This window comes from Leiobunum rupestre, chromosome 2, assembly GCF_980474605.1.
Source record: "Leiobunum rupestre chromosome 2, qqLeiRupe1.1.hap1, whole genome shotgun sequence".
Taxonomy (NCBI): domain Eukaryota; kingdom Metazoa; phylum Arthropoda; class Arachnida; order Opiliones; family Sclerosomatidae; genus Leiobunum; species Leiobunum rupestre.
Genome location: NC_143385.1, coordinates 526913 through 541974, shown reverse-complemented (window position 1 = coordinate 541974; position 15062 = coordinate 526913). Strand labels below are relative to the sequence as shown.

Below are 15062 nucleotides of genomic sequence, written 5' to 3'. Positions count from 1 at the left end.
TTGTCACTCGATCAATGACACAGAACCATATTATGTTTTTTTCCGCCCACTTTTTAAATTTTAGTTGAATGTAAACCGATTGGGTTTACTAAGATTCATTAAAAGAGAATTCTTAACGATGTAATTGCTCTACTTTTTTAATTATTGCTATTGCACACATAAAAATCATTAAACTCCAACTTCACAAAAACTATTATTATAAAACGTTTATATACTTCACAATTATGTTTTAGTAATTAAATGGGAGTTCCTGGTTTCTATGATATAAAATGGATGTAACTGTTACGTTCGATGAGATAGCGGAAAACCACCGACGCTAAATGGTGAGGGTTTTCGCAAGAGTCGATTAATTCAATTTTTGCTCGTTTTCGCTGATTTCTGCAATTTTGGGCAAAGTTTGTAAATTGCGCGGTATGCACATATCCATTCAAGGCACTTTCGTCGAATTTCGTAAGAAAGGCATTATTTATTATTTCGTCATTTGTGCGTTCATTGTTTTGTTTTTCAATTTCAACAGCTATGGTCGATATACCAATGAAATTTGAGCGATTTAGTTTTTTTGTGGTTTCGACCGGTTTGTTTTGGAATTTTTTTGAAATTTGGTCGTTTGATTTCCAATTTCCGCTTGTTCTGTCAACTTGTTTGTCATTTTAGGGGCTTTCGTAAAATTTAAGAAATAGTGTTTTTCACCATTTGATTGAAACCTCTTAAATAAAAATCAAATCTCATGAACGAATAAAAAATTGATTGAAATTAAATATTTCTTCCCATTTGACGGAAGGAAAAACAATGAAGATTTAATAATTACTCGTGCTGATAAGGGAGGTTGTATTATACTTTTTAACAAAACTGACCATATCAACGGCTACAATGAACTACTCCGTGACCCTAATCCTTATAATATAATTAAGAAAGATAACACAAGTTCCTTTTACTAAAAAGTAAAGAAAACTATAAGATTACGGAATTAATTATCGTTATAATATTTTAAACATTTAATTGTGTTTTACTTTTCAGCCCCTGGATTGTATAGTCCACCAAAACTTCACAAAATAACCTTGAATTTCGACCTGTCGTGGTAATTGTTAAATGGTCGACACAACCAGTAGCCAAATTTTTCAGAATAAAATTGGCAACCTAGTAAAAGAACACAAAGGAAAAAAAAATAACTCCACAGAACTCATTTATGAAATTAAACATTAAAATAGGTTCACAACCAATCAAAAAGTTCAAAGGTTTATTTATTTACACATACATGTAATAGTTTGTACAAGAGAGTTTGTATGGTCAAGTATTAATAGACCTTTAGGCCTCATAATAGCCAGTGTTCAAGGATGAAAAAGACTTTTTATTATCAATTATGGAAAGACGGATTACGCCAATACTTTTTTCCTTTATTTATTTAAACTTTACAAATTTAAATATTACTTTTAATATATTTTTATAGGCATTGACATTCGATGGATATTGATATTAAAAGACTTCAGAACGTTCTTAAATAGGGAAATAATTTTTTTGACGTTTTTGATTTAGACACAAAAAGATCTATGGTTGTTGGAGTAAAGAGTTTGTCTGACTGTTATATAGGTTTATAGATAAACATGAGAGATTACGCAGATATGCTGATAACGTCAAGATTATGTGGATTATAGTGGATGACGCAGAGTACGCCGTGATTAAATACTAATTTATCGGTGCCTGTACACCCATTACGCGTAGTGTAGACAAAACTTTTCAAATCCGATTTAAAGTGTAGATACCAAAGATAAGTTTCCGCGCAATGTATATTCCAAGTTAACTTTACCTCGAACCAGACTTCGAGATATTTATAATTTTTTATTCCACCTATTTTATTGATATTAAATAAAAGGGTATTAATATAAGTAAAGTTTAATAGAGAATTTTACAATGTTGAAAAATAGACCCCATAGCGAGGCATCGGATGGAAATGTGTTCAGAACTGAGGCCACGTTTCCCCTTTCAACCGAAAATTTGATTTGGTGCATGAGGTTATCTGATGAATGGGGCTCGCTGGTGGCCTCTTGAATTCGCCAACCATTAGAGTGCAATAAGGTTAGGCCTTCGTGCCCGAAAGAACCAAGAGTTTCGAAAGCAACTGCTGTTAACGAGAAACGATTATCTAGACCTTCGTATTAACCCTTCTTAAATTCAGTCTGGGTAGCGAGGGGTCCAGAGAAGGGCTGAAGAAATTTACGGATAAGAAATAAAATTTTGGTTTTTGTTCGGAAAAATTATATTACCACTTTTTGTTAAGTTAATTCTACGTTCTAGTATACTTTGACTTTCATCAGAATCAACCTAGAGAGAGTTATCAGCGTATCAAGTTAAAAAGTCATTTTTATCTATATTTAAGATACCATTAACAAAGAGATTAAATAACAGGGAAGACAGTATTGAGCCCAGTGGCCACCACAGATAATAAATTCAGAGAAGACACATTTTTTATTCTAGTTTTATTTCTTTTCCTATGGAGATAATAGCGTTATCCATTTGAGGGCCGGACCACGAATATCAAGTCAAGATGATCTCTTTGTATCCCAAAACTTATTTTAAAAATCACGTAGTATCAATCACTTGAAATTCTTTCAACCTTTAATTAGCAATCCACCTTTGTCAAATGAATTTTAATAGTAATGAATATATATATAATTTGGTTTCAGGATTTCTAAAATCAAATAAAATAAGTTCAAATTCAAATTTCATTGATTTATTTGATATAGGAAAATGGAACCATACGTTACTTTCTATTACGCTTTTGTAAGTAATTTATTTGTTTCATTTCGATCGAATATTTCTTACATTTTAGTTAAAAACAATTACTTATTTAAGCATATTTTTTGACGATGTTGTAGCGGAAGATAGGCACACGGCAGTTATTGAATAGATTGATTCTTCCAATTATTTGTTTAAGTCCCTTAATAACCCTAAACGCTAAATCTCCCGACGATCTTTTAATTATGATATTTTAAAACTACTGAAAATTACTTTTAAACGAGTATCACTTTTAAACTTATTTTATAATGGTTAAAATATTTTTATGATTTTGTAGTAAATGCTGATATATTTTTAGAATTCTTACTAGTAAGCAAGTTGTTTGGAATTTCTAGATCCAGGCAATTTAGCTATCTGAAATTATCAAGTTTAATGTTTCCCTAAAAATATGTTTAGTAAATTTCAACCTCTGTTTAACATTACTCCAAAATTTATCTTCATACTGGAAGATTAAAGTTTTTTTATGAAAATGATGTACCGAATGATAAAATTAAGTAATTAGCAAAATAATTTTTTTTTATATTTTTCGCTACTCGTGTATATATTTAAAAGAAAATGTAAGATCCTTGTCGAAACCTCGCTATAACTTGTGCATAAACAGGGTGTTTATTTGTGCTCAAAAAGTTATTTTCGAAAACTGTGTTTCCTAGAAATTTGAAATTTTTGAGGTACGGACACTCGTTGTCGAAATTTCATCGATTTCGGATAAAGTTTCCACATTTCTTGAAATCTTAGATTTCCCACATCAGGTGCTGGAATAAATTTGCCAATAACTAACTTCTAGAGGGTCATAGAAAACGTAAAATTATCGTTGGTTCGAAAACAATTTACGAGTTATTCACTTAAAACACTTCGACTTGGAAATGAGTCAAATTGGACAACCTAAATTATTTCGTCCAATTATTTCCACAATTTAAATATTTCGTTTATTGTTAAAAGTAGGATACTTTTTAAAATATATTTTGATTTAAAGTACGTTTGTTGGAAAAGGATTAGAATTTTCAAAAATAAACATTTTACTAAACCAAATATGAACAAGGCAACAAGCTAACATCGCAACCGACGGTGGAGTGTTATGAAAAAAATTCGTATTAAGCAAATGATTTTTTCACATTTGGTAAAGGAAAATGTTTTTTGGTTGAAAATCCTAATTATTTTCCAACCTACTTTTTTTACGTACCCTTTAAAAGTATCCCAATTTTTCCAACAATCAATTTCGGAAATTATAGGAATTGGGGTGGCGGAGTGGTTAGCAATATTGCCTTGCAGCAAGAGGAATTGGGTTTGATCCCAGCCTGCGGCACTGGATAAAAACGAGAAAAACTCTTTCTGCGTTGAGTTTGCAAGTTCTCTCCCCACACGTTTAAAGGGTTTCCTCCGATATCTTCCTTTTTCCTTTATAATAACGGAAATAGTTAGTGTAGGGAGATGTTGGCTCGCGTGGCATGAAGGGCTGGCAACCTAGTCCACCCTCCTTCGCATTGTTACCCGGCTACGGAAATAAATGGCTTTAAAAGTTGCTTGATGACTTAGGCCTAGGGTGGTGTCTTGGGTATTAGCCTAGCTAATTACTACTATTATTATATTTTAAAGTCCTACGTTTATCATTGTCAAGTTTATTCCAGCACCTAGCAGTGGAAAAATTATATATAAATCGATGAAATTTTGCCAAGGAGTGTCCCTGATACGGATAACTTACCGTAAAAATTTGAAATTTCTAGAAGGTATGGCTTTCGAACAAAAATAACACCCTGTAAATTCGATTGAAACAAAAACGTTTTTTGACAACATTATGCTACATAAGTTTCGACTTGATCTCACGTCAAGTCGTCGTTAGTCAATAAAATAACTTTAACCATAAACGATTCTGCAGATCACGACCGCATAAAAAACCACAAACGTTTGTTATGATTAATAAACAAACAATATCTATAGAATAATACTATTGATCTTAAATTAATTTAATTGATTACAATAGAGAGCAAAAACATAGGAATGGGTGGAAATGAGCAGAGGGGTGCAGGGTTATGATTATTATTACATTTTTTTGCAGAGGGAAATATTCGGTGGTGTTATGGGCGGTCATACAGATTAATTTGATTATTGATGGTTTTAGTTCTAGTTGTTTAACCGTTCTTCGTACTCTTTACAAGTTCTAGTCCTTTAAAATCTATATAATTTCTTTTCTAATTTTTAGCTTTAGCAGATGTATTTTTACGTTCTAATCAGCTAAGCTAATACCCAAGGCACCACCTTTGACTCAAGTCATTGAACGACTATGTCTAATGTCCGCCTAGTGTTCATCAAGTCTCTTCATTAAATATCGTTTGGCCTATGTATGCCATTGAAGCTTTTATATAATTTATAAAGCCACAAATGGCCGTTTTTTCTGGGATTCTTAATGAGCCGATTTCTTGTAGGGGGAGCTACAATAGAAAAGGGTTTGCGATAAACGGCGGTACGAATTTGTAGGGTGCTCGCTTGATTAGTATATCTAAAAAAGGGTTATAATTATAAATTTATATTTAAATGTCCAGTTAATTTTACTATTGATGGTATTAAGATATTAAATAAATAATTCTTAATCATTAAAAGTTTATCTCCTTTTTTGCCAGCGCATAGTCAACAAAGCGTTCACCAAAATTTCGTTTAATGGTTTTTTAAGAGCTTAGTTTCAAAGTCATTTATAAAATTGTCTCAAAAGAATGGGAATATGTTGAAGCCCATTTCGAGTCCATTGTTATTTTTCGATTGGAGTCTCGATTCGAAAATTTAAATAGCCTCGTTCAATGTGCCCGATGTAAATAAAGATACTTCATCAAACGACACAAAACACTTTCACTTTTTTATCTTAGAATTCCGTTGTTTTGTTAACAATTTGTTAGATAGGTGAATCCTTTGACAATGCATATGGAAATTATTTCAGTGAATGTGTTTAGATTTGGGCCTATAGATCTAAATTTTAGTTTTTGCTGTTAATTTTTGATGAAAGGTTGAATCTTGGTGCAATTTAATGCAAAGGCATAAATTTTGCTATTTCTTCATCAACTTCGGGATGTGCAGTGTTTTACAATCTCTTTCATTTTATTATGAAAACTTTGTGAAGGACCTTTATCGATTTTAATTTATAGCTGCAAAGAGCGTTTAGGTTAATGCTTGGTCGTAATCAAGTTGCTGGTAAAACGTGTTCTACTGGATTCTTTCGAGCTTGTATATTTGTGATTACGTTAAGCCACTATTAACTAAGGACCCTCCTTATAATCACTTTGGTTTTACTCGAGTATAATCTCTCAAAACATAAAAGAGAGGTAATGTTTCTCGCAATTTTTGGCGCTATCCATAAAGTTCTAAAGCAATATTTGTATCTACCTATTTTCAAAATGAGAAACTAAGTTTTTCATCAAACACTACTCCTAAATCACGAATATTTTTAATTAATCATATGAAATAACAAAATCAATAAAGCATAAATAAGCGCCTTAGTGTGTTGAAATAGACGACTCTCTCATTTCTCAGGGATGAACTACTTGTAATTTTAACCGTCATACATGTGTGATTTTGCTAAATCAGTAACTTGTCTACACTTCGGTTGAACTTCAACTATTTTTAACCTAAATGGTTTATTTTCACAAACTAGTTTTTAAAAACAAGGATCAAATAGAGGGTATATTTTAATTATATAATTTTTTGTATTGTCGTTAGGTACATGGTTATTGGGATGTTCTAAAGAAGAATAATCCATTTCCTAAAAAAGTCACTTTTGACATAAAGCGAGAAATGTTCCACTATCTTTTTCATGATTTAATGAAGTGGCCAGAGATTTACAATGGCACATACAGGTGAGAGTTTTAAAATTTAATGTAAATATTCCAGTACTGAGACCATCTATTAAAATAGTCTTTATGAAATTGCTCACATCGCTGGACATTGCTTAATATTAAACATAAGCTTTAAGGGTAAAATATCTAGAAGTTAAATATTAAACAATCACTTTAATTGGAGTATGTCGAATAATATAAGAAATACAAAATGCATGAAAATATTAAAATTGTTGGATTTTAAAACTAAATTTAACATTTAAATAACGTGATCTGACTTATTTTAATAAACACTGCATTTAAGTATAACATTAAGCTTTTGTTGAGATTTTCTCGGGGTTTTCGATTAATGTTTTTTATTTAATGAAACTTTACTTTTAACTAAGTGATCCTGTAAATATATTACACGGTGGGGTGGCGGAGTGGTTAGCACTTTCACCTCGCAGCAAGAGGAGCCGGGTTCGATCCCAGATTGTGGCACTGGGTGAAAACCCGAAACAACTCCTTCTGCGTTGAGTTTGTGTGTTGGGTCCCCACTGGTTAAGGGGGTTTTTCCCTGAGCTATTCGGTTTCCCCTTTCATTAAAACTTGTTGAGGTTAACGGTAATAGTTAGTGTAGGTTGCTGTTGCGTCGCGTGGCCTGAAGAGCTTGCCACCACCCTTCTACGCATTTTAACCCGACCACCTGTTTAAAGGCATTAAAAGTCGCTAGATGACTTGGGTATAAGGTGGTGCCTTGGGTATTAGCCTAGCTGATTATTATTTGTTATTAACCGATTTGCGCCAGGAAGAATTTGGGACTGTAGTTTGTAGCTATTATAGCGATGCCTTGCCTTATTTCTTAGTGATAGAGCGCCATCTCTTGAACGAAAACTACAGACATTATTAGTAATTTTTTTTAATTTATACGTTTTAATTTATAATATTTGCATATCGTGTATAAATTAAATTAAATTAACAATTTTAAAAATATTCACTTATAAAAAACCTACTTAACCAAAAAAGATTTTAAATTGTTCAAGTTTTAAGTTTCTAATAAGGATATTTGTTTGGTTGCAGAAAATGTTTGTGTACATTTTTCTAAGCTTTTAAGTTATTTTATAAACAAAATGTTTGCTTTTTTTCTAAACGATATATACATATATGCATTAGTTAAATAAAAGATTTAGTTTGCTTATTCATTCTGGTAATTAACCTTAACTCTCTCGAAGTACAAGATATCGCTTTAGCGTCTCTTATCACCGGCTACAATGACCTTTCCAGGTGAGTTCCCTTTAGGGGATTAGTTCATCCCCTTTCCCCCGACTGGACTAGAACAAAATTAGATATAATTTAATTTAAGACTTATGAAACAGGGTGATTCTTAAAGTGCCAAACGTTTCGCGTTAGATGTTTGTTAAAAATTATGCAACATGGCGATGCAATTTTAGCTATTAATCCATTTTTGACTTGGGTAATATAATTTTAAAACAATTAAATGTGAGGTCAACAGTAAAAACTAAGACTCGAATATTCGTGACCACCTTTTTGTTGTTAGTCCAGTTTGGTGTAAAAATATTTTAAAACTGTTTTTAATATGATTAGTTTTGTTAAATTCGCCCAGGTTTAATGTTTAAAATCCAAGGCCTTGTTTTTAAAAGTAACTTCGATCGATCTGAATTTCAACTTTTAAGATATTTTTAAATGTTTTTGAAAATAAATTATAAACCAAATTTGTAATTTCTATTTAAGGTTTTGTGCAACTCCTTGGGGTTTAAAATGTCCAAATTTCCAACGATATGAGGATGTAAGTAAAAGTTTTTATTTTATTTACTTTTTTAAAAACAAAAGTTTCGAACAACGTTTTGTTTGGTATGTAACTTAAAGCCACATTGGGTAAAACCCGCAATCGCTCATTACAGGGTGTCTATTTTTGCTCGGAAATGGTGTTTTTTTTTAAAATGTATTGAAAGAAGATTGGCTTAGTTATTAAATTTTTAGGGTAAAGGTTAAACGTCAAGAACTATAAAATTTCAAAAAATATTTAAAATTTAAAAATATGTACATGGGTGATACATGAAATTATTCGTGATAACGTTTTAGAGCATACTTAAAAACGAACAAATAATTAATGATGAGGCTTTGATTCTCAATATGCCATACAATTGTTTTTCATTTGAGCTATTAATAAGAGAAAAATTATCTGTGGAAGCGAATATATAGTTGGAATTATTTAAATTTTTATTAAAAACATTGTTCAATCAAGCATTAGAAAAATGAGGAATGGTTATTAATCGTTTAAAAAATCGTTTTGCAAGCACGGTAAGTAAGGCTTTGAACATAGGTAACCCGGCGAATTAGTGCTTTTGCCGCCATCTTAGATAGTGACCACTGCTACCTACACCAGATGTTTATGTACATACCGTATTTAAATATTAAATTTTTAATCGTTTCTAAATCTACTAAAAGAATAGTTGTAAAATGTGTTCTTTAACATACCTTAATACCATTATATCTTAATGACAGTAAAGATTTTCGTTAGAATCTGTAAAATATGATTTTTCATGAATTTAACAAAAATTGTTTTTCTCGATAACTCAAAATACCGGTTGAACAATCTGCTTATAAGCTTAGAAAAATAATAATAGTAATTTATCATATCCGTTGTGGTAAATCATTTTTTTCGGGCCAGAATTTTCAGTCAGTAAAATTTATGGAACGAAATCGGTGAAAGAAGGGAGGCTTTAATGTTTGAGGTAAGAAAAGGCAATCAAGATAATTTTTATTAAATTTTGAGATACGTATGACGGAAATAAAAATTGTAAAAAAAACTTAATTAAGAAATCTAAAACAGAGATCTCAAAAGTAGAACCCATTATGTAGGACACTGAGCACATAAATATTTTATGAAAAGATTACGTACTGTGTCATAAATTTCACCAAATGAAAATGTACCACTTTCCGTAAATAATATTATCAACATTTAAGTAGTTTTAAGTTTGGATTATTGCACTTATAAATTTTAACCATCGTTGGAACAATGCCCGCGAATTTTTATCTGGAAAATGTGGTTACGATTTCAAATTATCATATTCACGACACTCAGATAACTTGAAATATAGAGCAATGAAAAGGCTTTCAATTGATGCTAAGATTACCAGATCCCAAAAATGAAAACTGGAGATCATTTTCATTTCAAATATAACGCGGAAACTGCACTGTAAAATCCCTTATAGGCAATCCTTTAAGTGCAATCTTTCGGTAAGCCTATGAAAAATATTAGTTTGACCTCATAAACTTTCAGTGGTCTTTAACAAAGGAATTAATGTACTTACTTTGGGCCTTTCAATTATGAAAATCATTGAGTATACAATCAGTGTATTTAAATTTAAGCTAGATCAAAGTAAAAAAAACACATCTAATTTGACACTTAATTTTTTGAGTTTTTGAGCCCTATTTTTAAATCGACCTACCATAAAAAATGATAACCAAACCACGACTCACAGTGTAGTTAAATTTCCAATCGAGCAAATCAGTACATACGTTTTCTATGGATACAATGCCATATTCCTCCCTTGAATGAGTGATAGCTTTGTTAAAAGTTGTGTGCTGCTCTAAAATTGCAATTGATTTTAGTTGAAATTAAAATGCCACAAAACCATAGTTGGTGCAACTGCAATACTTTTTTGGCACGCAAAACAGATCAAAATAATGTTGTATAAATTAAATTTCATGTCCATGGTGAAAATGATAATAACATTTAAGTAACACATTTAGCGCTTGACAAGGGATCACATACACGAAAACTTGCAGAATTTTAACGTTTTTAACATTAAAGTAATGTTTTTAAAACCATGAAGTGTCTGTCGTGTTACTTAAATATTATTAAGATCAAAATACATCTTATAGATATTTTTCATACTTCCTCGTGTATTATCTATACTTTTCCGCGTATATTGCCCATACTTCCGTGAGTATATTCTATACTTTTTATCGTGTATTATCTATACTTTGCCTTGATTAGAGTCTCTACTTGAATTTGATTAAAGTCTATACTTTGCATCGTGTTTAGTCTATTCCTTTCCTCGTGTACTATCTATACTCTGTTTTGAGTATAGTCTTTACTTCTCCTCGAAAATAGTCTATACCTTTTCTCGTGTTAGATCTATAATTTTCCTTGTGTATTAGCTTTAATTGGCCTCGTGTTATATCTATACTTTTCCTCGTGTTTTACCTTACCTATAGGACGGGAACTATCAAACATTTAACGCTTGAACTCTCAATCTCATGCTTAACTCGCATTCTCATATTTGGTGGGTTTTTCAAATGAACATAAGTAAGAGGACAGGCAAGGGCAACTCTAGCTTTCATAATGCTTTTAAAGATTTATCTTTTATTGTAAAACTGTAAATGGATCGAATTATTTACGGTTTATGCATATTTCAATCACAGCCTTGTGGAACTTAATGCTGGTTTTTAAAGATTCTACTTAATATTATGAAATAAGCTGATCGTTGTCGATTTTTATACTCTATTAAAAAGATTGTTCTAATTTTAACAAATCGCCGTTCAGAAGGTTGTCCCTGTAACAGAACGCCAATTTGTTCTAATATGAACAAAAAATATTCGTTCAATATTGAACTTATATCTATACTATATTCCTAAGTGTTTTCTGTCTGTCTTGCGTCTGTTTCTCTATAGACGTCCGAGCCGTTCAACCTAGGACCTCCAAATTTCTCACAGCTATTCTTATGGCTCAAAGGCAGCGAGTCGCGCTATTTTCATCGATTTCCAATTTGGGTTAAGTTAATTAATTAAATAATGTAAAAAAGCGAGTCGAAATCTTTGTATTTTTGCCCCTGGAAAGGTGCCGTGAATCCTGCAACCTACATACACCTATACAACCAATATTTTTCTGTCTCAGTCAATTTCGCGGCTGCGTCAGCATCACTTAGAGAATGGAGACTGGGAGGGGGGGGGGGGGTTGGGATTGGTTTATGACTCAGTCTTCACGGGGTTTTAGTAGGCCATTTTTTAACGTGTATTATTATCGTAAAGAACGACGCTTCACGGGATTCTAGTTGGTTTGGAAGTTTCTGACGTATTTTTAACTTGTATTATTATCGTAAAAAGGGCGCTATTTACGAGATAGATAAGATAAGATAATAATCAGCTAGGCTAATACCCAAGGCACCACCTTAGGCCTAAGTCATCATGCGACTATTGAAGCTCTTAATTCAGGTGGCCGGGTTACAATGCGTAGGAGGGCACTATTTAATAAATAATGGAATTATAGAATGCCGCCCAAAAAAGGGCACTTTTTACTCCAAAAAAAGGCGCCGACATCACAGTTGCGATCGGAGGAAAGTCCGGAAACATCACAGGCTCGCAAAGTCAATGACAGAAAGCGTCACGCAGATGCGCGAGAAACGGAAATGATTGATAAAAGCAACTTCCCGCCGTAAAGAAACTTCAAAACAAAGTGAAACGCGGAGAGCTGCCGATCGCAAACGTCTATCAAATTTGCTTGCGGCGGAATCAGAGTTGGAAAGAATAAATAGGCTTCAGCAGCAAGTAACCCAAACATCCATTTTAAGACTCTCCAACTGGAAATCATTACACAACGAAGGTCTAAAATATGATTCGACAGTGCAATACGAGAGCTTGCCTCAAATCAATATTGGTAACATGTCGCACATTTGCCCACATTGTACCGCTAAAAAGTGGAGTGGCGAAACTAAGGGAATGTGCTGACCTGGTGGTTAGGTAAAGTTACCACAAATCATAAAACCTCCTGAACCTTTAAATTCCCTCATGAGACATGAGACTACAGACTCGAAAGCGTTTCTAAAGCTGCTTCGAAAATACAATTCTTGCTTTCAAATAACATCTTTAGGGACGTCAGTTCCGATTCCTTTAAATCGGGGTCTTATGCCAACGTTCAAAGTACAAGGCCAAATATATCATAGAGCCGGATCGCTTTTGCCTCTCGGAAATGAAAAACCTAAGTTTTTACAAATGTATTTTATAGGATATGAAGAAGCCGAGTTAAATGAACGCTGCTTTCATAACCCTGAGACAAATAGAGCCACGACGCTTAATCTTCAAAAGATGCTACACCAATTTAACCCGTACGTACAAAGTTTTATGTCCGCTTTAGACGAAATGCCTCACCACGACATGCGTTTGGTTACACGAGCTGATAAGCGTCCAGAAGGTGGGCACGGACGCGTTTACAACGCGCCGGTAACAAACGAAGTAGCTGTGATTATTGTCGGTAACGATTTCGAACTCCGAGACATTATATTAAAAAAAAAGAATTAATCAACTTCAGCGGATTCAAGAAACACATAAATCTTACGATTCATTGCTATATCCTTTTTTATTACCTAGGGGTGAAGACGGTTATCAAATCTCTGTAACAAAAGTTCATCCACAGACACGCGCTGCTCAAAATAAGATGGTTTCAGCTATGGAATTTTACGCCTACGGAATAATGGTTCGAGATAAGTTTAAACATACTATTAACTGTCGGCAACTTTTCCATCAATTCGTAGTTTACATGTACGCGAAAATCGAAAGCGAGCGATTACTTTTCCTTCGATTGCACCAATCCCAGCTGCGGGCTGAGCAATATATTCATTTAAGAGATGCCGTAGTTGTTGATGGTCATTCGGAAAACAGAGGACAATTAGTAATCCTACCCTCGTCTTTCACTGGAAGTCCTAGATATATGCATGAATACACGCAAGACGCCATGACGTACGTTAAAAACTATGGTCGGCCTGACCTTTTTCTTAATTTTACTTGCAATCCCAAATGGCCCGAAATTCAAGAGGAATTGGTTGCTGGTCAATATCACACAGACCGTCACGATCTTATAGCCAGAGTGTTCCGCCAAAAGGTCATAAAGCTCATGTACGTTATTAACAAGGGTAAAATATTTGGTGAATCAAGGTCTTGGGTGTATTCAATAGAATGGCAAAAAGGGGTTGCCTCATGCCCACCTTTTAATTTGGCTTATTGAAAAAATTAGACCAAATCAATTTGATAGTGCCATTTCTGCTGAAATTCCAAACGCAACAAGTGATCCAACGCTGCACAACATTATCATTAAAAATATGTTCCACAAGCCTTGCGGTCAAATTAACCCAGGATCTCCTTGCATGAAGGAAAAGAACTGCACTAAGAGATATCCAAGAAACCTTATCCAACAAACTCTAACTGGAGAAGATGGTTTCCCGTTATATAGGAGAAGGAAACCAGAAGATGGAGGCTCAGTAGCTACTATTGACGGTAATAAAGAAATAGAAGTGGATAACAGGTGGGTGGTGCCTTACTCACCATTGCTGTGCCGAATGTTTGACGCTCACATAAATGTCGAATATTGCAATTCCGTTAAAGCAATTAAGTACATTTTAAAGTACATTAATAAGGGGTCAGACAAAGGAGTATTTGGAAATCAGAAAATTACTGATGAAATTTCCGAATATCAAGCGGGGCGATATATAAGCAGCCACGAAGCAATTTGGCGCATCTTGGAAATCGCTATTCACGAGCGGCATCCCACTGTTCTCCATTTGAATGTCCACCTCAAAAATGGACAAAGGGTTTACTTTACGGAAAATAATGTTCAAAGTAAGATTTTGGAGCCGCCAAAAACCACTTTAACTTCATTCTTTGAACTATGCAACGACGACGCCATTGCTAAAACTCTTTTGTATAACGAGGTGTCCCAATTTTACACCTGGGATAATACAAGGAAAGTTTTCCAACGAAGAAAACAGGGAAAACCTGTACCAGGCTACAGTGGAGTTAAATCAAGCGATGCTCTAGGCCAAGTTAATAGAGTACATCCGAACAACTTTGAATGCTATTTTCTTAGACTTTTACTGCACGTAGTTAGGGGTCCTACGTATTTTCAAGCCTTGAAAACTTACGAAGGTGAAATATGCGCAACGTATCTAGAAGTGTGCCCAAAACAAGGGTTATTGGAAAACGACAATCATTGGGAAAAAACTTTGAGAGAAGCAGAATTGTCGCAGTCGCCCCCAAAAAACTGATCACTCTTCGTAATTCTTATAACGACTTGTGGAGGAATCCATGACGGAAGATATATTGATGCGTGTAAGTCGCCAGAATCCAAATTTAGAAATATCATATTCGGAAGCCATGTTTAATGAAGCCTTAATTATAATTGAAGACAAGGTTTTAGACACAATTGGAAAAACTCTCGAAAACGTCGGCCTTACAAGTCCTAATGGCAATCTCGATTTCACGTTACAAAATCGAGAATTGTTGAAAGAAACGAGCTATAACGTAATAGAATTAGAGCAATTTGTAGCGGTTAATGAACCATTATAAACCGAAGATCAAGATATCGCCTATAAATCCATTTTAGCAGCAATCGATAATAATTCGGGCACTCTATTCTTTAAAGACGCCCCAGGTGGCACAGGTAAAACATTCCTG

General features: G+C 33.6%; 1 protein-coding gene across 1 annotated transcript; it reads left to right on the top strand.

The window, feature by feature from the left end:
* Window positions 1–6619: 6619 nt before the first annotated feature.
* Window positions 6620–14653, top strand: LOC149954637 (uncharacterized). Its single transcript, XM_090165276.1, has 4 exons — window positions 6620–6632; window positions 12622–12867; window positions 13148–13508; window positions 13627–14653. The coding sequence occupies exons 1-4, from the start codon at window positions 6620–6622 to the stop codon at window positions 14651–14653; spliced, it is 1647 nt and encodes a 548-aa protein (XP_090021402.1).
* Window positions 14654–15062: the final 409 nt, after the last annotated feature.

Excerpts from the sequence above, each read along its gene's own strand:
- LOC149954637 (XM_090165276.1), top strand. Across the intron at positions 12,868-13,147 it reads AGTAGCTGTGATTATTGTCG|TTTACATGTACGCGAAAATC; the intron begins GTAACGATTTCG and ends ATCAATTCGTAG. Across the intron at positions 13,509-13,626 it reads CAAAAGGTCATAAAGCTCAT|ACCAAATCAATTTGATAGTG; the intron begins GTACGTTATTAA and ends TGAAAAAATTAG.